The following is a 24598-nucleotide window of genomic DNA, read 5'->3' on the forward strand; positions in this document are numbered from 1 at the left end:
ATATTTTTGTTTTGTGAAAATATTTTTGTTTTGTGAAATATATTTTTTGTTTTGTGAGATATATATTTTTGTTCTGTGAAATATTTTTGTGTTTTGTGAAAATATATTCGTGTTTTGTGAAATATTTTTTGTTTTGTGAAATATATTTGTGTTTTGTGAAATATGTTTGTTTTGTAAACTATTTTTGTGTTTGTGAAATATATTCATGTTTTGTGAAATATTTTTGAGTTTTGTGAAAATATATTTGTATTTTGTGAAATATTTTTGTGTTTTGTGAAATATATTTGTTTTGTGAAATATGTTTGTTTTGTGAACTATTTTTGTGTTTGTGAAATATATTCATGTTTTGTGAAATATTTTTGTGTTTTGTGAAAATATATTCATGTTTTGTGAAATATTTTTTGTTTTGTGAAATATATTTGTGTTTTGTGAAATATGTTTGTTTTGTGAACTATTTTTGTGTTTGTGAAATATATTCATGTTTTGTGAAATATTTTTGTGTTTTGTGAAAATATATTTGTGTTTTGTGAAATATGTTTGTTTTGTGAAATATTTCTGTTTAGTAAACTATTTTTTACAACTTTTTTGTGAAATATTTTTGTTTTTGAAAATATTTTTGTGTTTTGTAAACTATTTTTTGTTTTGTGAAATATATATTTTTGTTTTATGAAATATTTTTGTGTTTTGTGAAAATATATTTGTGTTTTGTGAAATATTTTTTGTTTTGTGAAATATATTCATGTTTTGTGAAATATTTTTGTAAACTATTTTTGTGTTTTATGATTTTTTTGTGAAATATTTTTGTTTTGTGAAATATTTTTTGTGTTTCGTGAAATTTATTTTGCACTTTTGAAATATAAATCCTGTTAGCCTTTCAGGGCCACCGTATTTTAAAGTTCATTAGTAGTGAAAAATAACCTTTAAGATGACTGGCAAAACACTGGTGAGTTGGCAACTCTTTTGTAAAACTCTGACAGCAGCAGCAGGAGTTTTCCTGCATTTTTTATTTTCATTAAAACAAGAAATGAGCCAGTTTTGGAGATGTCAGATGTTTGACGATGAAGAGGAAAAGTCTTTAATTATCACCTAAATCTACCTAACATTTGTTTTTTCCCTTGAGTGCTGGTATTCTTTTGTTTTCATCATCTGTTCATTATTACATAACACAGGTTCAATCATTTGCTCATGTTTACATGTTTTATAGTGATTGAAATAAAAGTCAGATGTTTTAGTTATCTCTCTGCTTTTTGTTTATATTTTGCCGTGTACAGTTTATGACTCATGCAAACTTTACAGCTGTTCCACTTAAATTTAGAAGGCGTGTGAATGCTCAGAAAACAGGAAACCCTGCCTATGACCCGGATGTAGGCCTTCTTATGTAATCGGTCTGTTTTTTAGGGGAAAAAAATCTGCATTTAACCCCGCTGCTGTGTGTCCCTCCCTCCCAAAGCCTCTGCGCTTTGCCCAGTCATGCCCTTCTCCGGAGAACAAGGGGCAGGCCTGGAGTCATGTTGGTTAGTGACAGCATGTAACGCGCTCCCTGATTGGCTGAGCTCTTCTAGGTCCGTCCCCTCTAATAGGCTGCTCTCTGCGACGTCACAGCGATCAGCTGTTGGAGCTCCACAACAACAACAAAAGAAGGAGCAGTCTGAAGAGGAAACGGACTGAAGCAAAGAAAAAACTGTGACTCCCGATGTACAGTCCTTAAATTAACCTTTTTTATATTTTATTTCTTCCGAGAAGAAAGCGCAAGTTTTTCTATTTTTCGAAAAGTAACACGTCTACCTCAGTTTTTAAAGGATTTTAATCTCTATTTGAAGCGTTTACATCCTCTGTCTGAGCCGCAGGTGAGTTCTTTGTTTTCTTCTCGGTGACCGTTAACGCCTTTAAATCCACTTATTTATAATGCTAAACGCTTTATCACTCATACTAAAGCAGATACACTCCCTACTGTCAGAAACACACAGATACTAGCAGGTTACATCGCGGTTTTGACCGTTTATGGTGCTTTTTATCCGGCTTTCCTCTGCAGTATCAGCTTAATCTAGCTTAAACGTTTATGCTAGCGTTAGCCGTATTCACTCGGCTAAACTTGACTTTTTTCTGAACTCCATCAGAAGAAATCGATGGAATATTCCAGAAACTATTTTGTGAACATATTTCAGTGGATAAATGTTAAGACAGGCTCTGCAGACCTGCCCTGTCGGTGTAGAATTACAGTCCCTCCCCTTTCCCTTTTGTAACCATCGCACAGGCGGCTGCTGCTGCTGCTCCACTTTATTATTGGACCTGTTTGGCTTTTGTGTCCCATGAACTTTCTGCTGAATCATACAAGTGCTAAAATATGTGCCGAATTCTCTGTTAGGCCATCTTTGTCCATATCAATTGAAAACCAGTGTTCTAAAACGTAATCTGATTAATAAAAATGTCAAAAATTCACAGAATTCACAATTTTCTTAACGAGTATTCGCCACTTTTCCGTCCTCTTTTTAAATTCTAAGTTTCTTATTGTTTGGGCGTTGTATGAATAAAACAGGCAACCTAAATACGTCACCTGGTGCTCCATGAACTTCTGATTTGTCAGTTTATAATCTAAACGAACGATTGATTAATCGATAACAAACAACTTGCAGATCATTATAATGACGGCAGCCATCATTTTGACCCCAGTTTGCATAGAGAGTGCCCATCACCCACTTGTTTATAATCCAACAATCAGCTAATCTACCTTTAACCCTTGTTTTTGTATAATTTAAAGTCTTAATGTTTGGGACTGATTTAGATTGCAGTCCCTCTCCTTTCTGCACAGGCAGCTGCTCCACTTTAGTATTGGACTAAATTATCTTTTCAGCCCCACAAGTAGATTCCTGAATCATTTAAGAACTCCAATAGTTAGCCGAATTATCTACTACACATCTGAGATCACAGTTAGATTAAAACACTGAAATATTTGATAACTTTTCAAGTAAAAATCTTACAAATGCGCAGAATTTAGCGTTTTCTTAACGACTATTCGTCAAATAGCCATTGTTGTTTCAAGTTGCTGACCGTTGGACTGACAAAACAAGCAACATGAATACGTCACCTGCAACAGAAGAAAACCTCAACTTTGAGGTGTTATGATTGTAAAAAATACCACGACTTCACCTTCAGGTCCTGTTTTTGTATCATTTAATGTCGTCCATCTTTGTTTTTGGAAGGTTTTCAATCCCGGTAGCATCATATTCCCATATTTGATGTGCAGTTTGTGGGAAATTGGTGAGATTTTTACTTTTTTAACATAAATTATCTAGGTTAGAGCTGATTATCTACACTACACAGCTGATAGAGAGTGTTGCCTTTGCAGGTCAGTTTAGTCTTTTTAAGATTAGTTACGTCTTTACCTGACCTTACTTTGTATACACCGGGTCTATTTTCATATATAATCGATGCAAATAAGCTCATGTTTGTTTGACTCCTTCTGCAGGCTAACACCAGCCCGTGTTGGAGCTAGTTCATACGTTGAATGAAAGTATTTCTAGCCCCGTATGTAGCTCACATGTATTGAAGCGTGTTTATTCACACTTGGATGAATTAATAATGCGGTGTGATGTAACAGATGTAAAGATTGCGGTGTCGTTCATCAACCATGACTCGTTGACCCCTTTAACCGCCCATAAAGCAGCCTCTCCTTTGTGTTTGGGGGTGATTCTGATAAACCGAAGACTTCCATATTTATCCCTGAAATGTCCTGATAGGGAAGCTGAGGGTGGCGGAGGAACAGCAGGTGGAGCAGATTATCAGCCTGCTGCTGCTGTTGTTGTCGATGTGTCAGTTTCAGTTAAAACCTTTCACTGCCCGTCTCTCCTTCACAGCTGCTCGATGTTTACCAAACACGGCAGGGCGTTTGTTGTTCAAAACAATGGCGATTTGTATGTATTCACACGTTTAATGTAAGGAAACGGAGAAATACGAGCCGAGTGTGGCATTTGAACGCATCGAAGCCGTTACGAATAAGGTCGTCTTTCACTGCTGATGCTTTCAAGTGTGGTTGAAAAAATCCGACGTATTACTTCCATCAAATCATTATCGTCGAAATTCATCCTGATTTGGATTTAAAAAAAGAAAATAAAATTTATTTAAGCCACGGGTGTCAAACCGTAAGGAGTAAAAATATTTAGATAAGAATAATAAATTAATTTGTGTTTCAATTTCACATTTTCATTTAGGCATCTCACAACTAGGACTCAAACTTAGGATTTTGACTTTTAATTTCATACTTTGAGCATTTCAACTCATAATTTTGACTTCTCATATAATATTTTGAGCTTTAAGATTCATAATTCTATTTTTTTTACTGATATTTTCACCTTTTTAACCAATTATTTTGCATTTTATCTCATATTTTTAACTTCAGACTTTGACTTCTTAATCCCATAGTTTGACTTTTTAGACTCACAATTTAAAATTTGAATCATATTTTGACTTTTTGACTTCATGCTTATACATTTTATTTCATATTTTGACCTGTTAAACTTGTGTTTTTGTCTTTCTTTTTAATATATTTGCCTTTAAAAAGCATTATTTTTTAGTTTCAATTTCATGTTTTGACCTTTTTGAACTAATAATTTTACTTTTCTCGGATTGTTATCTGTTTAACTTTTTAAATGTGAAATTCATTTATCAGTGCTATTTTTTTTTTATTTTATTTTATTTTTTTTATTTTATTACTGGTGAAATGAGGTTGACAGTTTATGGTTAAAAAGGGGACCCTGTTAGGCCCTCAGGTTAGTCCTGAATCCAGAATCCGGCCCCCGCTGAGACTGAGTTTGACACCGCTGTTTTAAACCTAAAGCTAACGGGTGCAAGATAAAGAAAAGATATAAATAAGCATAGCTTAAAAAAAAAAAAAATTAGAGCTGTAATTATGAGATAACAAAGAGAAATTATAGAAGATAAAAGGCAAACTTATTACTAGAAAGTTAAACTGTGAATTAGAAAATGGAAATTGGGAGATAAAAAGTGAGATAATAAATGTAAATAGTTTACATTATTAATGGAAATATCATATCTATGAGTTAAAAGGTCACTTTCATGACAACTAGGTTATAAATAACAGATAAAGATTCAAATTTGATGGACAAAAGTGAAATAATTTATGAAGAGTTCAGTTCATGAGATCAAAATTCATCATTGTGTCAATTAAAGTCAGTTTTATGAAATAGTAAGTTTAAATAATGAGACAAAAAAATCAAATATCATGACGTATGTCAAATATTTTAACTTAAAGGTCAAATAAATGAGACAGAATAATAATTATATGCCAAAACATTAAAATTATGAGATTAAAATTTGAAATTATAGGACACAATTCAAAATTATACAGAAATATGTTATTAAGGAGACATAAGTTTGTAATTGTATGATTGAAAAGATGAAATAATGAGCTTATGAATTAAATTTATGTATGAAAGTTCCATCTCAGAGGTAAAAGTAATCATTGTGAGGTAATAAAGTTGATATTTTAAGTTAGTTGAATATAATTATGAGTTAGAAAGTCATAATAATGGGAAAATATTCATAATTATGTATGAAAAGTTCAGTACCTGAGATAATGAGCCATAATTATGAGATAATAACTCAATAACATGATAGAAAGCTATAATTATGAGGTTTAAAGCTACATCATGTGACAGAAAATTCTATTATGAGATAAATATAGTGTATAGATTTGAATCAAGCATTGTAAACATGCAGCCTAATGGGTTTTTAATCCCTGAGTTGTGTCTGTAGGGTGTTTTTCCACCAGTCAGAGTGTATGTAACCTGAAAAGCAAAAATGAGGGCACAGTGGAGTTTCAGCTTGAGTCGGGTCATTGCACACTTGGCTCTAATCCTGGTTTATTGTGCCAAAAGTAGCCTCCCATCCTTTTTATACAGCAGCTGCAGGCAGACACCGATCATTTCTCTCTGTCCACTGCTACTTTCACTCGCATGAAAGACTGTTCTCAGAGCATCGGACCGGCTGCCAGCCAGCTGTGTGTATGAATCCCCCGAACACAGCACATCTCTTTATTTACTGTTGAATCAAACAGAGACGGGGCAGCGCCTCTCTGCTCGCCTGCATCAGCTCGATAAATGAGGAAAGAGCAGCTGCTGCTCGCCTCCATCAGGCCTGACAGGAAATAAATACTGCCTCAATTTACAGCCTCGGATAAGCTCATGAACTGAGCCTGGAGATGTGTGAGTTAAAGGGTCTGTGGGGTTAATGTAGCTGCTGTTTTAGAGATTAGCTTATGAGCATTTAGTAGGTACCAGACGGTGATGTTAAGTGGTGAAGTTGACCAAAAACAGCCATAAAAGTGATCTTTTCAGAGACGGGAAAGTTAGATGGGGTAGTTTATTTACAATGAAATGTTCAAAGAGCCATTTTCAGGTTGCTGTGGTGGCGAATTCTGCCTTTTTATGATCTGTTTGTACTCAAAAAGCTACATGAATATGCTTGTGTTAATCATGTATTCTTAAGCATCCTTCATGTTGGGATGTAGCCTTAAAAATGCATCCACTAGAGGGCGCAGTCTCCCACAGACCTCCACTTGAATTCGCTGTCGGTTAACTGATGTTTAGTTCTTACTGTTTTGTAAGTTTACAGTTGGCAACCAACTTACACAATCTGCCTTCAAAGACTTAACAATTTTCCACATCATTCTTTTTTGCGGTGTTTTGCTAGTCTGTCTTGATTTTTGGCCACCGTGCTTAACAATGCACCCAGATTTTCACGTGGTATTGCAACATTTTGTCTCTATGAGCCTCCAGAAAAACTCCAGTAAATTGCCATCATTTCTCCAAGAATGGAAGCCAACAAATGCTTTGGAAAAAGGAAGCTTAACGCTTATGTAAAACAATCTCAAATCTGATTTATAATATATAAAGTCAATTTTTTTTAGGTAATCTAAATGGCTAAAAATGCAACCGACTGGTTTCAAATTACAGATTTGAGTGAATAATCATTGAAACATGTATGTATACTCTGTTGGGTTTTTAATCCCCAAGTCATTAATGCAGGGTGCCCTATTTTTTTTCCACCAATCAGAGGATGCGTGTAGCCTGACAGGCATGAAGCAGGGCACCAATGCAGTCAAAATGAATGCAGAAAGTACTATATAAAGCAGAGGTTCTCAACCTTTTCAGCCCGTGACCCCCAAAATAAAGGTGTCAGAGACCAGGGACCCCCACAGTACCTGAAGGTGGCTGAACACAGACATGAACATCCAAGAATAGTCATGTGCAGACAAGACTGCTAATTAGGGGGAAATGGCCCAGCCAGACTGGGGGCCAGGAAAATCATGGTCCATTGTAAAGTTAAGCTGTGGTATTTTATATTCAACCTGCATCATAACCACTCTTTCAAAGAAACAATTATCTTTTTTATTTGTTTGAGTAGTAAGTAGCCCTCTTAAAAAATAAATAGCTCAAATGGGTTTATAATGGCGAAAAATGCTGGGAAAGGTGGTGAAATTGGAGTTTAAAAGTAGCAGAAATGGGTCAGAAGTGCCAAAAATAGCCAAAAAGTGGCAAAAAAATAACCAAAAAATGGGTAAAAGTGGCCAAAACCGGCATATTAAGAGGTAAAAGGGGATCAAAAAAAAGTGGCTGAAATGGAGTTAAAGTAGCAAAAATAGGTGGAAATTTGGTGAAATGGGATGACATATTGATATAAACCAGCAAAAAAGGGTTAGTTGAGGCAGAAATAGGTTAAACTGGCAAAATGGGCATATGAAATTGTGAAATGCGGTGTAAAAAGTAGTAAAGAGGGGTTAATAGTGGTAGTTATGTGTCAACAGAGGCAACGGTAGTCAGAGAGTGGCAAGATTTGGTTTAGAAGTGGCAAAAACGGGCAGAAAAAAATAATGGAAAGGGTTTAAAACGGACAAAAAATTGGTTTTAGGACAAAAATGTGTTAAGATTCGCAAAACTGGTGGGGAAAAAGTGATGACAACGGGTTTAAATCTGGCAAAATTGGTGTAAAGTGGCAACAGTGTAAATTAAGAAATATTCCTTGTTTTTTTAAAGCCATCTGGAGACCCCCTCTCAGTGTTTCATGACACCTAATGGGGTCCCGACCCCAACATTGAGAACCACTGATATAAAGAACTGCATATCTGGCATAGAGCACAGATGAGCTTAAATGGGATCATAATTCACTAAAAACATCATTTGGTTCTAATTAAGACTTGAAAAAAGAGATTGAGAGCAGAAACTGTTCAGAAAGAACGTAAACTTAAAGAATAATCCAGAAAAGAAGGGTAATGTTCCCTACAGACTTGTTTCTAAAATGACTAGAGTCGCCCTCTTGTGGAACGGTACTGGAAGTGTAAGACATTCCTGCGTGGTTTCACTTTTAAGATTTGTGCGCGACATTAACTCCCCATGAACAACATGAATTTACAATAAAAACTTTACCAGGTGATATCAAGGACATCGTGTTTTGATGTTTTTGCCTGTATGTAAAGCTAGGAGCATTATTATGTTTTTAGGTTGTCTGTCCTGTTTTTTCTGTCCCCCGGGACGTTCTTGTGAACACAACATCTCAAGAACACTTTGACAGATTGTCAACAAACTTTACACAAATGTTCACCCTAAACTAAGGATGAACTGATTAGATTTTGGTGCTCATAGGTCAAAGGTGAAGGTCTTTAGTCCTAATGGTCAGCTCTGCATTCTAACATCTATCACACAGAAAACACCCCAGTCCTTCTTCATCAGCCAACATTGTACTTTCATTGTCCTGCCATTGGTCATTACTGTCTGGTGGTTCAGTTTGCATTCAACTGCCAGACAGTAGTTCTAGTTTAAGGCAGCTTGGCTGCACAATATTGACCAACTTTAAATTTATGCATCTCAAAATCAAAAACACAGAAAAAGCAAGGATTTTACATCTTTGCTATAAGACTAAATTGAAAAGAGGTATGAAGACCACAGTTAAGAATAAGAATATAGAACATCTAAAACAGTTTCACAAAAATATGCATATTAGGACTGTTTTTCAACCAATAGAGGGCGCTTTCTGCATTTGACTTGGATGTTAGCATTGGCAGCAGTAGCATTAACAGTGTCATTTTTTATGAATAAAGGTATAATTATTATATGTTACTCTTTAACCTCAAAATTTGAAAATATTGCTTATATGTAAAAGTAAAATAGAGAAAAACAACAGTTCTAAGTCAGAAAATTTAAGTGAAACAATTAAAATTTTCTCCAAACCATATAAACTATTATCTCAGCTCTTTGTAAAGCTTCAAAAACCATACTAGAATAACATTGTGAATCAAGAGTGGATGTTTATGCTGCATCAAAAGTTCAGTTTAGATTGCACTCCTACTTCACACCACTAAAATACAAAAAAAAATCAATAATATCAATAATTATGGAAGTTAAAATGTGTATCGCTCTTTGAAGCATATCTCAGAGGATTTAAACCTCATGAAAATGTGCTGAAACCTCTCTGTGTTTCCTCCTCTCAGGGCCTGTTTTGTACTTTTGCACTCTCTGAATCCACCCCAACACTGAGCGATGTTCAGCCTGCGTCTGCTGGCCCTCAGATGATCCATGACCACACCTTATTGATGCACTTTAGCACCTTTCCGGAGCCTTCTCCCTGCCGTGAACCCCGCAGCTGATGACCAAAGTGAGCACCACGCCTCCCCGCCGTCGCCCCGAGCCACGCGCCCCCCTCAGCCCCTCCCTCCGCCTCAGGCCCCCGCAGGAGGTCCAAGGATGTTCCAGAGGTTCGCCAGCGCTCTGTTCGGGGACGACGTGGAGGAGCTGAGCCGAGGAAACCGGCCAGGAGACAGGAAGGAGGAAGAGGAGGAGGACGAAGACTGGATCCTGGTCAACTACCTGGGTAGGTACCATGAGAATGAGATACAGACTCCCCTGAGTTAAAAATAGTCATATATGTGATACTAAGGCAAAGTAAAGTAGGTTAAAAAAAGGCTATGTGGCTGGAAAAATAATAAAGCTATTTTTAGTTTCAGCTCTGCTCCTCTAAATAGATCCTCCTCCTCACTCAGAGTCCTAAAACTCATAAAGAGAGCGGCTTTAGGAGGTAAACATGCAGCCCCTTAATCACTCAAAAATGCTTTAATTTAAAGGCTTTACTCCGTCTGCACACAACCTGCTGCAGGCTGAAACTCGTAACCACAAATGAACCCTCAGAAATCAGCCCTGTAAACGCTCTCAGCACTGAAAATAAACACAGACTTTGACGGTTATTATCCGGTTTGTTCAGAGACAACAGGTCTGCTGCTCATGGGGAATCCATGAACTGCAGATGTTTTTATTTTGGACAACTCCATGATTAAAATACAAGCTATTTTTAAAGGAAAGGTGCACATTTACATCCAGACTAAACCATATGTTTGAACCAATACTAGCTTGTTTTATTCTGAAGCGGTGTTGGATTGCATTCCCCCTTCTTTTAACAACAGTGCCTGGGAAGCCAGGAGACCAGTTGATGGAGGTTTAGGAGAGGAATGTTGTCTCATTCTTGTCTGATGTAGGATTCTAGCTGCTCAGCAGTCTCTGCTGGATCTTCTGATGCTCAAAATGTTTCTATTGGTGAAAGGTTCTGGCTGCTTTTTTTCTTCAATCACTCAGCCCTGCTTCTTAGCAGATTTGGTAGGATAAAATCTCTCATAAGACATCTCAAACCTAGAGGGAAATCTGTCAAGATAATATTTAGAACCATCAGCACATCTGGCCTTTGTTGACTTTGATCAGATTGAAGAATCTGATGTAAAATTGCCAGATTATCCTGCAGTATGTACCCCTGCTTTAGTCAAACTGTAGAGGCAGAACATAAACCAACATGCTGCAGGTCAGAAATTCATACTGTATAACTTTAGACTCTTTTAATGGCTGATGAACATGGGGCCAAGTTTCCAGGGCAGTCTGTGATCCAAAAAAAGACCCCCGTCAAAACAGACACGACAAGTTCAACAAGACACTCACTGTACACAGAAACCTGACACGCCGCTCCGACTCCAGGTTGCTCGAACCGAGGCTCGGCAGTGATCTGGTTTGTCCCTGCGTTCACCCGCGGCCGGTCCTGACTCGACTTGACCCGTCTCCGATTCCACAGGCGTGTGAATATTTCAGGTGGGAGGGGGGAGAGACAGAGGCCTGCTGGCCCACTTTAAGCCTGTGGGTGGGAGACGAGGTCAAACAAAAGCACCAGAGGAGGTAAAAATAGACGCTGGAGGAGCTGGAGGACTTGTATGGGCACACTCAGACACCTGGATGCTGGGTTGTGTTTCTGGTGGAGGTACAGACCAATCCTGCTGAGCTCTGTGTGAGCAGGCAGACTAACATTTCTGCTGATACTTACAGCCACTTTACTGGCCTATAAGTCACTGTATATCGGCCTTTATTGTAAAAATGTCAGCTCTGCTTGACTCAGTCTCTATTAGCACAGGAGATACTAAAATCAGGAGCATTTATCGACATCAGTATCAGCAACAATTTTTTGGAAATACTGGATGTTGGATATCAGCAAATATCCAATATCGTGCATCCCTATCTGATCGGATCAAAACAGAACACAGATTTCAGTGCTTCATTTTGGTACCCCCTCCTCATAGGGGTGGGGGGGCAATCACACCAGAGCGGGGTACAAAACAGCAAAATGAAAAAACACCCAAAGTGCCTTGTTGTACAAACTCTGATGTTTTTTTTGTGGTCAAACATGAGAGGAAGTATTAGCATTAATGAGAGGACTGTTTAGCTAAGAAAACACCTTTTTCAGAACAGAAAAACAAGCTGAAACTTTCAAAATAAAATCAGATTAACCTTCCTTTTATGGTTAGGGTGAGGCTCGGGATACCAGAAAGTTAAAAAGCGGACCTGCAAAACTGAACTACAAAACACTGAATAAAGCCAAGTAAACGGTCTGAGCTCGTCCTCCATGAAAACATTCTAAGGCAGCAAACATAGCTAAGATAGCTAACAAAGCTATGTAGCTAATATAGCAAAAGATAAACCCACAAAGCAGCTACATAGCTATGTTTTCTATGTAGCTGCATTTGCTAAAGCTTGTGTCGCCAAAGCTAAGTTAGTTATATATGCTTATGTTGCATGTGTAGCTATGCTAGCTTAAGCTAAAGCTAATGAAACTAAAGCGAGCCACCATCCTTGTAATGCAAAACAATCGAGCGCTACTTGACTAAGGTGCTTCAATAGTAAACCAAAATTGGATGCTTTTGGAAAATGGGGGGGGGGTAGGGCTGCCCAAAAAAGGGGAGAAACACAAAAAAGTGCAAATAAGGAAGGAAATTTTAAAAAGCCTTTATTGTAATGGCCAAATCATTAAAAAGCCAACATGTCTTGACCAAACTGGTCTTCTTCAGGGCTAAATTAGGTGTGCACGATATTGAATTTTTGCCGTTATGCCGATATTTATAGATTCATTTCAGCCGATACCCATATCGATGCTGATATTTAAATATGTTTTACATAACTAAAAATTCAGTCCTTTGAACACAATTTCAGGTTTGAGGATGAAAAAAGAAACAAACTTTATTTTCTTAAAACACACTTTAAGGTTTAAAGAATGAGAATGAATAAAGAAAAAGATCTCAACATACAGGTCTGTTGGTTCAGCCTAAAACTCCACTAATTTATTAGTTTATATGGCCAAATTTTACAGTTGACATATGCTGATATGCACGGCCAAAATATCGGATGTAAATATCGGCAAAAATTTTGATATCTGCCGATACCGATATTCGGACGATAATATCATGCATCCCTACTATAAATGATTGAAAGGTTTTATTTTGGAAATGATGCATCATATTGACTAAAATGAAAATATCTGTAATGAAACTCAGCCTCAAAGATCAGATTTCTCCATCTGCACGCTATGTTTGTCCTGCAGACTTCCACTTGCAGCGCAAAATTTATGAGCGTGCTCACCAGCTGCTGGGGTGTTAACATGAAGGCAGGCCGTGCAGCATAAACGGAGCTGCACACATGTTGGTGTTTTGGTATGTCACAAAGCTTGGGGGTCATTTAGTAAAGTGATTTGTAAGCACTGATTTCATGCAGATTACATAGTAGAAGCAAAATTTAGTGCCATAAAATGCAAGTGTGCTTCAGTACATGTAAAACAAAGTTGAATGTTTGAAAATATCAACTTGCATGTTGTAGATTTTAATCAGTAGCAGGTGAAATCATCTGTTTATGTGCACTGAAGCCCTGCAGACTTTGAGCCTGGGTGTTTCACAGAGGAGAGTTGTGTGGAAGGTCAGCTGGTTCGCTCATAATCCACGGCGACCTCATTAACCCAACGCAGCGCCTGCCAAATCATCCCAAACGCCGCTTAACAACAGTGCTGTCCCCCGCTGTGCAGACCTGTTGTGCCGCTGATACCTGAACTCCTCGGTTTGCAGCAGCCTCTGCAGGAAGAGTTCAGTTGCCGACGGGTCGTCTTTAGGCTGAGGGATAAGGTTTGCAGATCAGCTGGCGGGCGCTGAGTCAGCAGCCTCTCTGGCCTGTTGTGGGTAAACAAGGATTCCTCTGTGAACTCCACTGAGGAGGACGGTGTTGATGCCACGTGTGGAGATGAGCTCCAAACACTCGCTCACATGCCAGAGGGGGGAAAAACGAGAGTTACATGAATACAGTAAACAGTGAGAGCAGCGGGGTCAGAGGGGATCAGCTGATGATGGGGATAAGGTCCTCAAGTTTGTTAACATTCTCCTGCAGCAGCTAAAAGTGCAATCTGTAGAGTTTTTGGCACTTATATGAGCAGCAGGAGCAGTATTTGGTTGCAAAATGCAGTCAATCTAGAGAGACCTAAAATTCTGTCTTATCAGTTGCTTCATCTTCCCCCCAGGCATAAATGTTTATGGCTTGTCTGCAACCCTGAGGATTAGGGAAAGTTGCAGCATTTTATGCATTTGTGCAGAGTGCTCAAGACAATTTTTAGATGCATTCATCTAACACCAGTCTCTTATGACTGGAAGTACTGTAGAGATCATGTTTGTTCACAGTGATGGTGTGAAAAGAGGAAATTAGGACCATCCTGCATTATCCTTCAAAGATTTATTTTATATAAGCCTTTTAACTGATTTAAATGCTTTTTAAAGTTTTCTTTTTGTAAACTGTGTCTAAGGATAGAGCGGGCTGCATGCTGCAGAGATTGTGAAGCTAAATTAAACTGACTTGGCTCCCTAAGCTCTGCTGGATAAAATCATCCGGCCCTTAAACAGAACCGAAATCAAACAGAGACGTCTGACACTGAGTTATTTTTAGTTTGCAGTCTGCCAGCCTGAGATCGAGTTGCTGCTCCACCTCATAACTTCCTGTGTCTCAGTGAATCATTAGATGCTGATGTCGGATCAAAACAACTGAGCCTGACCCACCTCCCGTTTTTATAAACAGCCGTGTTGGATGTGGAGCAGAGCAGGATGTTGGCACGTCTACTGTAACGGCTGATTTATGAGTTTGAATTTAAAAAACGGGAAGCGGTTGTTTCTGCAGCTTCACACAGAGGGAACACAGAGCTGAAGGATCAGGTGTTTGTGTGCAGATTAAACAGCTCTGTCAGGGTGAGGAGGCTTTAGCAGCGTGCTAACACAAACATGCGTGCAGGCTGCGGTTTCACTGGAACATGTGATGCTGAGCTGTCAGCTCTGCAGCTCTCTGGCTGCTCAGCATCAACTAAATGATTGTTTACATCTGAGAGAGACACTGCCGCTGCTGCACAGACAAGGCACAGTGCCCTCTACTGGTGGAAGAGCCACTTACACCTTTATGAAACACTGCAGAACAGCAGCTGCATGAAGAGGACCTGGAATTGAAACGTCCCAGAATTAAAGGGCTAGTGCAACCAAATTTCAAATAAGGAAAAAGACAAAAATAGCTGTATAAAACTGTCTAAAAATTCTCAACGGCAAATCTGATGTCTTCAAAGTTGCTTCCCTGTCATTTAAAAAAAAAAAAAAAATGTATGTTCATCTCTTGCAAATCCTCCAAAGTCTGATGCAGTATTTTGGATATCCTCAAATTACGACCTTTAAGGATAAAAATCCCCAAAATAATTCATATGTCATTTTTAACTTTTCAGAATTGTAACTTCTAAAGTTCTTCTATTCAAACTGCTAATTTGATTTGTTCTCCCTCTTTTAGCTGAAGCCTGTTCTGCTCAATGTGGTGATGGCCTCTCTCGCTCCACTGCTGGTCCTGACGAAGAGGAGGATGATGACGACGAAGACCTGGTGATGATCCCCTCCCCCATGGCCAGCCCCCCCATCCGCTATGCCTCCTGCACCTCCCTCAACTCCACGGCCGACACCGACCCAGATGGCGGGGTGGAGGAGGAGGACGATGAGGATGAAGAGGAGAGCGGGTTCCTCCGTCTGGACGCCTGCTCCCTGGAGGAGAGCTGGTTCGTCACGCCCCCTCCCTGCTTCACCGGCCGGGGCAGCAAACCCATCCTCCTGGAGACCAGCCCCCTGGAGAACCTGCTGATCGAGCACCCCAGCATGTCCGTCTATGCCCACCACAGCCCCCCAAGACTTACTCTGGACTCCCTGCCACGCTCCCTAGACCTGGAGCTGGGTCTGCTACCTGGAAACATGAACCCTGCCCAGACGGTCACAGGGGGAAAGGAGAAGGGCAGGCGCAGTCTGGACGGGCCACGTCACAGGTATGGTTATTTAAGTTTTCTACACTCCTCTCACTTTAAAATGATACTACTTTACTTGATTATACTCAGCGGTACTGAACATTACTGGAACCTTTTCTATTTTATAAGACAGCCTAGAGGAATGAAACCATCAGTGACTGTAAGATAAACACAGACGCTGTGTCTAGACTTCATATTCTATTCACAATAGAACATAAACAACATATCAGCCGCTGAAACTGAGACATTATAGCATTTCAAGAAAAATATTAGCTAATTTTGAATTTGATGGCTTCATAAACCATCTCCCCGTTTCTGTCTTTGTCGCCTCCTACAGGCCTGATGTGGCTGTCGTCCAGCGGCGCTCCAGCCTCCACTCCGCCTGCTACGCCGCAGCCCTCTCCACCCGCCCCGGCCTCCTGCAGCCACGTGCCGGTAACACCACCCAACGCACCCAACCGTTGTCCCGCAACGCCCTGAGACGCCACAACCTGCTGCGCCCCCCGAAGACCGGCACCGTGCACCTGCACCAGCCCAGCCAGAGACACCTCAACTTCTGAGGCATCACCTTCATCTCCATCATCACCATCATCATCCTCTGAGCAGTACGGAAGACTAACACTGACCCTCACACCTCAGCTCTTTTCTTCTTCAAGTAATCAACACCAGCAACAGCCATCAGTCGCACCCCCGATCTGTTCTTCAATCTGATTGGACGGTGAAAATAGGGAAAATGGCTAACCTTTTTGTCAGCCAAATGGCCAGTGGAAGAGAAGCTTCCCTCCTCTTCCTCCTCGATCATCCTCCAACTTGATGCTGAGAAGAAGGGATGAGGAAAGAAAAGGTCATCCTCCTCTTTTTATCCCCGTTTTATCCCTTCTCTGCTGGACCACTTTGTGTCCAATCACAGAGCAGAAGAGTCATCATGGTTATGTCCTCTTCTCCTCCTCCTCTTTCTTCTTCTTCTTCTTCTTCTTCTTCTTCTTCTTCTTCTTTATGGACATCTTAATGTGTAGAATCAATGCTGTAGGTCACTTTATTCAGTGGCAGGTTCGGCGCGTTGTGGGATGATGTCACAGCAACGTCTGGCAGCTTTCTGAGCAACTTGGCATGAAATCAGGAGACATTTCAGATCCTAAATCACTTGAACATGAACAGTGCAGCAGCACAACAGTGCCATTTAATCAGTGCAGGAGAGTTGTGGTGGTTGCCTTACATAGTTGCTCAAGAAGTTGCCAAGAGTGGAGTCATGTAGTTTCGAAACTGTAGCTGAGACGTAAAATCAGACACTCTTTTATTCAACAATCTCATATTTAGGGTCGTCTTTTATAGGAAGTTTAAACTCTTTCCTTGTCTTAATGTTAAGGCCTATATTTCCCAGAATGCTTTTCAGCAGTAGATCAACATTTATTGAGTCAACCTGTCAAAGTCTGTGTGTTTATTTGTGCACCTTGAGTGTGCAAACAAGTACATGATGTTGTTTTTGGCTCAGCTTCCTGATGAGGTCATTGTGATGTCATCAGGATTCTTAGTATTTGTTTAAACAGAGAGCCTGTGTCACAACCCAAGAGGCTGTGATTGGAAGATTTTACTGTAATGCATTATGGGAAATGTTAGTTGACTTTTGTCCCACTTAAGGGGCTAAAACATAGGAATTCTCTGCCTCAGTATCAACCGTCCTTTTTGAATTTATCAGTGTCAGTGCAATAATGAACCTCTGCAGTACGCCTTTAATATAAACTATTTAAACTTTTTTATTCATGTTTTAGTTATTTCTTGCAGAGATTTTGTTTGTTTCTGCATGTTGACTCCACATCCTTTCACACTTAGACACAAATGTTTTTAATCTTAATATTTGAAAACACTACCCAGGCGAGAACTTGCTGGATTTACAATTCTCCTGTGGAACTGAAGGATCTACTAATGCAAAAGTCAGGCTGGCTACACACTAGACAATACTTACGTCTTAACTGATTTTAAAACAGAAAACCAAAGATATAAGGACCAGTTTTTAACATGGTAATCCTCTAAATAAACATGCTAGATCTCACAGAAACTTCGATGATCAACAGCCAGAAAAACAAATATGGAGGCTGAAAGATGCAGTCAGCTGGCTGAGATGAAGGCGCAGGTGCTACTAGTCACTGCCATGTTTTAGGCTTGAAAAGCATGCAACATCTGGTTGGTGATGCCCGCTGTTGCCTATTTTCATCAGCTAAGACTGATGGGGTTTCATCAGAGGCAGCCTGATCTTAAATCCTTAATATCAAACCCGTTCGTTTCTTACAATTCAACATCAGGGAGGCTCTGAGTCCATCAGGAGCTGCAGAATAATCACATTGACACCACAGTTATTAACCTGAAACAGCAGATAAACTGGCATGGGATACATTCACCGTCCATGTGTGCAACCCCAGACAGAACCTTTCAACGAAAAAAATCTCTAAGGGTGACTGGACAACTTTTCTGTCAAATTCATCACAGGCCTGTCAGAGCAGCCACACATATGACGTTGTAGACATGCATAGCAAGGTTATAATAGTTTTGGATTTTTCATTAGTTTTGATTTTTATTTAGTTTTGACCTTTTGTATTAAACTTCAGTTTAGTGTTTATTAGTTCTTACAGGCGGTTTGTTAGTTTTGTTTAGTTTTTATTTTGCAAAAATGCCTCATTTTAGTTTAGTTTTATTAGTTTTAGTGTTAGTTTCAGTTTTTCGGCAATGTGGGATACCTGCCAGGGGCAAACCCAAAAAGGCTTGTATTCAATTTTAATGTATGTATACCACTCAAGACCTAAAATTACCATTGTATAAATTTATCTTCAATCAAATCAGGTGATTTTACTCTCCAGGCTTGGGTTTTCATGCCAGTCACTATGCTAGTGTCAAAGAGTAAAACTAAGGAGATTTTGTCTAATTCTTTTTCATTTTAGTTGTTTTTTTAAGCACACAATACAGTTTTAGTTAGTTATCGGGTTTTTTTTTTTTTTTTTTTTGGAAAGCTTGGTTTTTATTTAGTTTCAGTTAACTGAAATGATTTTTACATTTTAGTTTGTAATTTAGTTGGTTTTATTTAACTATGATAACCTTGGTGCATAGCCTTGTTGTTATCATTGTTCACTGTCAGTGGACTCAGCTAAATTAAAATCCACTGAAGCTGATCTAGAGAAAAGCTCAAACATCTTTCAACTAAGAAAAGCTTCCAGTGTGGTTCTCTGCTCTTTCAACATAGATAAGTCCAGTTCTGATCAGACTGTTGCTATAGCTGCTAATCTTTTCAATGGCCACCATTGTTTACAGGCTCTCAGTTGCTTAAACTAAACATGGCCATAGCCACGCCTCTTTCTCCTTAAATGATGCTGATTGGTCCAGCCATTCTTAGCAAATCGGCTTGAAGCTTTGCAAGATAACAGACATGAAGTCTAGACTGCATCGGCTTTGCACGGTTAACAAACTTGAGTATAATTTGGACATATAATCATGAGTGGCCAGCTTTATATTGAGCCACATTTGGAGGAAAACTGGGCCAAAATCTGGCCTTAAAATGTCTAGTGTGTATCCAGCCTTTGGCACTTAATCCAGACTAGATTCTGGTCCAGACATAAACCTGAACCGTAGCTGCTTTGTCTTTATTTTCTCACATTTCTTTGAGATTGTTGATTACACTTGCAGAAAGATTCTGATCTTATTTTGTTTGAGATTTGACTGTAAACGGACAATTTTCCAGTTTATTATGGTTTAAATGTGGCTTATCCTCCACTGTCCTGCCTTAGGATGTCACCCTGTTCATAGAAATCGTTTTTTTCATCCTGCTCCGCTGCCTGAACCTGCCTCTGACTTTATAATTCAGTACTTTTCACATTATTTTTCTTAAAAGCATAAAAAAAGAAAAAAAGATTGTAAAAATTACTGGGTTAAATATCACTAAAAGCCTTGTTTTAACGGTAGCTTTGAGATGAATAGTAATGTAAAACAAAATGTATTTAAAAAAAACTTCCAAAATATTTTTTGAAAAGAAAAAAACAGATTACATATCAGTATGAAGTCGGTATAACCGTATGCGTCGATGGTTTCTTGCTTAGGTATGTTTGGTTCTGTTAGTGTGCGTTCTGTTGCATGGTTGTAGAGTTGTGTTAGCGTGACGACGGTGGAAAAAAGAAAACGGAAAAAGATTTTTTCTTTTTATTATTATTATAATTATTATTTTGTTTGTTCTTAAATGAATCTGCAGTCCACTTCTCAGGGTCACAACCAATCACCTTTACTCTTCTAGGAAAATGCAGATTTACTTGACGGCTGATGATTCTTTGTGCGTGCTCGGACTTTTCCAGCTCTGTCCCTGCGAGCTTTCCCCCCCTTTGTGAAAATGTTTGTGAGAAATAATCCACTCTTTATTTTATTTTGGACTGTGAAATGAACTCGACTGTTGGAAATCCATCTTGGTGGAGAGAAACTGTTGGTCTTTTTATTGTTGTTGATATTTCGTTTGCTAACATATTTTAAGAAATGTATGCTTTTTAACTCTTATTTTCCATGTTAACTTTAGTTACATTTTTGCTAAACTGTTAAAATATTTAAACCAAAAAAGTAGCAACAATCTTTAACCTATTACTACTTTAATATAACTGATGTTCTTTATTTTTTTGCTCTTGTTTATCTTTAAAAGTGTTTGTTTAATGCTCTCGGCCTCGGTGCTCCGATACGGCGGACAGTTTTGAGTGTCCGCTGTCGGGAACGTGGAGCCTGAGCCGAGCTGCCACACTGCAGAAAACCTATCAATCTATTAGAAAGTGGCTGAGTATATGGAAGCTCATATCTGCCCAGAAAACAGGAAAACAAATAAAATGTCAGGAATATCACAGGAGGAGTGAGAAGTAGGGAAAAATAAACACATCTGGAAAACGGCTTTAAATGTGGCAGTTTTTCAGGTATTGTGCTTCTGCACAATAATCAGATATAAACTCAAGCAAAGGCAGGCACAATAAAAGCACAAATCCCTTAATGATAAATGTGATCGAGACATTAATCCAACAACAGTTAACCCCTGACTTCTGCTCATAAATGCTAGAGTTCATGTTTTAACCTGTTGAAAGTCAGATCGTCTGCACAGCTGTCAGCATGCTTCCCCCTTTTTTTCATGATGTAACCAACAGCTCTGCTTAAGTGTAGCTTATGCCAGACATCACAAGAATGTTATAGGAGATTCAGGATCCGACAAACACAGCAGCCACAATCTACTCATCTGCCAAAGATCTTAGAAGGTGCATGGACTTACCTGCTCCAAACTTGTCATAAATAGATTTGCTTAACATTTGTGATAAGACTCTCATAAATGTTTTTTTTTTTTTGGCGACCTGAATATGTGTCCCCATAACCAAAAAAAAAAAACATCCATAGACCCACAGATTGCTTCAAATCTGCAAATAATCATTTGTTTCATTCTAGTGGAGCTCAGGAAGTACGTAACACCATGCAGCTCAAGCAGCATTTCACAATAAAAGCACCTGCATCAGAAACGGGCATTTTGGCTCATTGATCTTTGACTAGGGATGCAAGATATTGGATATTTTCCAATTTCCGATATGCCGATATTTACAGATTCATTATAGCCAATACCGATATTCAAATATGCTCTTCGGACAAGAAATTTCAGTCCTGAGGTTTGAGGATGACCAAGAAAACAAACTTTAGTCCTTAAAAACACTTTAAAGTTTAAAGAATGAGGATAAATAAAGAAATAGACCTATACTGGCATAGGTCTGTTAGTTCAGCCAAAAATTCCACTAATTTATCAGCATATATGGACAAAACTTACAGTCGATAAATGCTGAAATACACAGACAAAATATGGGATGTAAATATCGGCAGAAATTTTGATATCTGCCGATACCGATATTTGCCTTTTTAAGCTAATATCTGCCGATACCGATATCAGACCAATAATATTGTGCATCCCTATCTTTGACCCCAGAGTTTCACTTTTTTGTCATTGTTCGGTTTGGGCTAGGCTTCTCTTAGACACTAGTAGGGAGGCTCCAAGGGAAAAAAGGCTGGGAACAACTACACTAGACCACCAATTAATGACAAAAACATCCTGCAGAGTGATTTCACTCCCCATTAGAAGCTCTGCTGTTTTCTCCTGATCAAATATTCTAACAAAAGCGTCCCTGCTGCATCAGAAACAGTTACCACAGTCCTAAACCAGCCATACTCGCAGACAGATTGCTTCCTATTTCACTATGAAAGCACAAAGAGCAGTAACAAGTTTAAATGTGGTTAAAAGAAACTGAAATTAACAGGTTTCAATCGTCCACTTAGCATTCATGTTTAAAATGAAAAAACCCTTAATGCTGATATTTAGCGATTAATTGAGTAACAGATGTGCTGCTCTGCTAGAAACATAAGCTTTTGATTTTTAGAGATATCAAGCCAAAATCTGATGGAAATTGGTGCTAAAATCACATGTTTTCCTTATTGTGTGTCCCATAGTAGCTTTACAGATTAAACTTTGTAGACTTTAATTTTTTTTTCTTTGGCAGTGATGGGCTTCCATATACAAAATCACAAAACTCACAAGTACTTTTTTGTGTAAATCCTGCCACTCTCTGCTGAAATACCCACTTAAAGCAGATTTTTTTGAGTCCTACTTAACGGGAAAGGCTGCACTGTCACATCTTTGTTTTTCTTCTAGAAATACTCCAATAAGCAGGTTCAGCCTCCTTTAAAATTCAATTTAAAGGCAAACTCATTCATTTAGAAAATGACTTGCAGTCTAAAATCACAACAGTGATTTTTATCAATCTTTTTTTGCAGTGTGGTTCCTGATTCTTCAGTTTTTATCTGTGGATCGTAGCGTTATTGTTAAGAAAGCACTAACAAACGTTTGTTAGGTTTCTGTACAACTCACTGTAAATAATCGTATATGATAGATAGTCGAGTGGTTCTCTCTGGTCTATTTAAGCTTTTCTTTATTGCTCGAATGTCTCTCTCTCTTTCTGCTATGGTGGACTTTTGTGTTACTACGATGTTTTTAAAAAAAGGCAAACTTAAAGACAGAAGGGATTGGAGGAGATGGATGCTGATAATCCGCCTCCTCCTGCTGTCGGGAGCCTTTGTATTTTCCACTTTGTGTGCTCAGTTCATCTCTCCGTCATCAAACTAACAGGGATTTTTAATGTTTTTGTTCAATGCCTTGAAATTTGTGGATCACGTGCCTTCCAGGTTGAAATGTTTATAATGACAATGCATCAATGAAGAACTTGAACTCCCTTTTTCTTACGTTCTGAGTGGACGTAATAAAACCCAGAAACAGACGTCAGAAACCAACTATGCACCACTCGGAGGAAGTCGCCCCCCTCAGCCCATGTACAGATTTTATAATGACTCAACAAACCAGACAGAATGATGTAGCAACACCTCTTTTCTCTTTATTTTTGAAATAACAGTGTGAAGAATATTTTGTGGCATTTTTATTTTTCACCAAGTGTTAGACGTTTATGTTTTGCTTTTATTTCTTTTGTTTTGTTGTGTAGTTTACTGGAATAATACAGCACTTTGCCAAAAAGACAAAAAAGGTGTAGGAACTGTTAGGGTTTTATTTATCGGCATAACTGGTCTCCTTCTTTGTATTTTTGGATGTTTGGATCAATTCACTCTGTTCTGATGTCAAAAAAGCTAATTGAAATTGGGGTCATCTGTTTTCAAACTGTATTAGTTAATACATGTGATCTCTTATTAGCCTATAATAAATGTTTTCATACACAAATCTCCTGCCTTTAGTTTTTCAACACTTTTATACCTCAGCATGAACCAATGCATACAACAACAAACAACATATGCACATATTATGTTATATGCAAATGTATAATAAATTATAAATGAGGGCTGAACGATTTACAGAAATAATCTAATTGCAATTTTTTCCTGCAATATTGTGATTTAATATGTGATTATTCAGGTTCCTAATTTTTTCTGTTCAACAAATGTAAGCAAGAAATCACTCTATATTATAACAAGAACAATATAAGACAAATTTTTTAATATGTGATTATTCAGGTTCCTAATTTTTTCTGTTCAACAAATGTAAGCAAGAAATCACTCTATATTATAACAAGAACAATATAAGACAAAATAAACTAGGGCTAAATTTAGAAAAAAATATCTTACTGCAATTTTGGCTCATATAGCAAATTTGGTATCAATTGCTTTATTGAAGGGAATAATCATTTCTCATTTTATTCAAAAATTTAAAAGGGCACTTGAAGATTTGAAGGCTTTTTTTGCCTATTTTGCCACTTTTATCCCATTTTTGCCTTTTTTCACCATTCTTTCCCCACTTTTCACCCATTTCATCTACCTTATGCCCTTAAATACCACTTTTTTCTAGTTTTTGCCCATTTTAGCCACTCCTTTTTGCCACTCTTATCCAATTTTTGCCCTTTTTCACCATTCTTTCCTCACTTTTCACCCATTTCATCTACCTTATGCCATTAAATACCAATTCTTTCTGGGGTTTTTTGTCCATTTTTGTCACTCTTGACTGCTTTTTGCCCATTTTAGTCACTTTTCACTCATTTATTTGCCACAGTTTTTCCACTTTTGGACCATTTTAAGCCAACTGTAACTCATTTTTTTGTCACTTCTCACCCATTTTTGCCGCTTTCTGACCCTTTTCCTTCCCATTTTTGCCCCTTTTTCACCCATTTTTGTTGCCTTTTGAGCATTTTGCCACGTTTAACTTATTGTTATTGCTACTTCAAGCTGTTTTTGCCACTTTTCACCACTTTGTGGCTCTTGCAAAGGTATTTTTCAACATTTTTGCTCTTTGGTTGAGCAGGGTTTAGTAACCCTGGTATAAAGCATAAAAAAAGAAAAAAAGATTGTATCAAACTGATATTTTTAAACTTTTCTGGTTAAAGAAATATTGCAC

General features: G+C 38.3%; 1 protein-coding gene across 1 annotated transcript; it reads left to right on the plus strand.

The window, feature by feature from the left end:
• The first annotated feature begins 1643 nt into the window (after positions 1-1643).
• Positions 1644-23452, plus strand: tp53inp1 (tumor protein p53 inducible nuclear protein 1). The gene is given in 5 exon segments (XM_041793084.1): positions 1644-1847; positions 9503-9706; positions 9709-9882; positions 15171-15690; positions 16007-23452. Coding segments are annotated over 4 exon segments (966 nt in total). The 5' UTR covers positions 1644-1847; positions 9503-9657; the 3' UTR covers positions 16230-23452.
• Positions 23453-24598: the final 1146 nt, after the last annotated feature.

The sequence above is a fragment of the Cheilinus undulatus genome, linkage group 8, assembly GCF_018320785.1.
Source record: "Cheilinus undulatus linkage group 8, ASM1832078v1, whole genome shotgun sequence".
Lineage (NCBI taxonomy): Eukaryota > Metazoa > Chordata > Actinopteri > Labriformes > Labridae > Cheilinus > Cheilinus undulatus.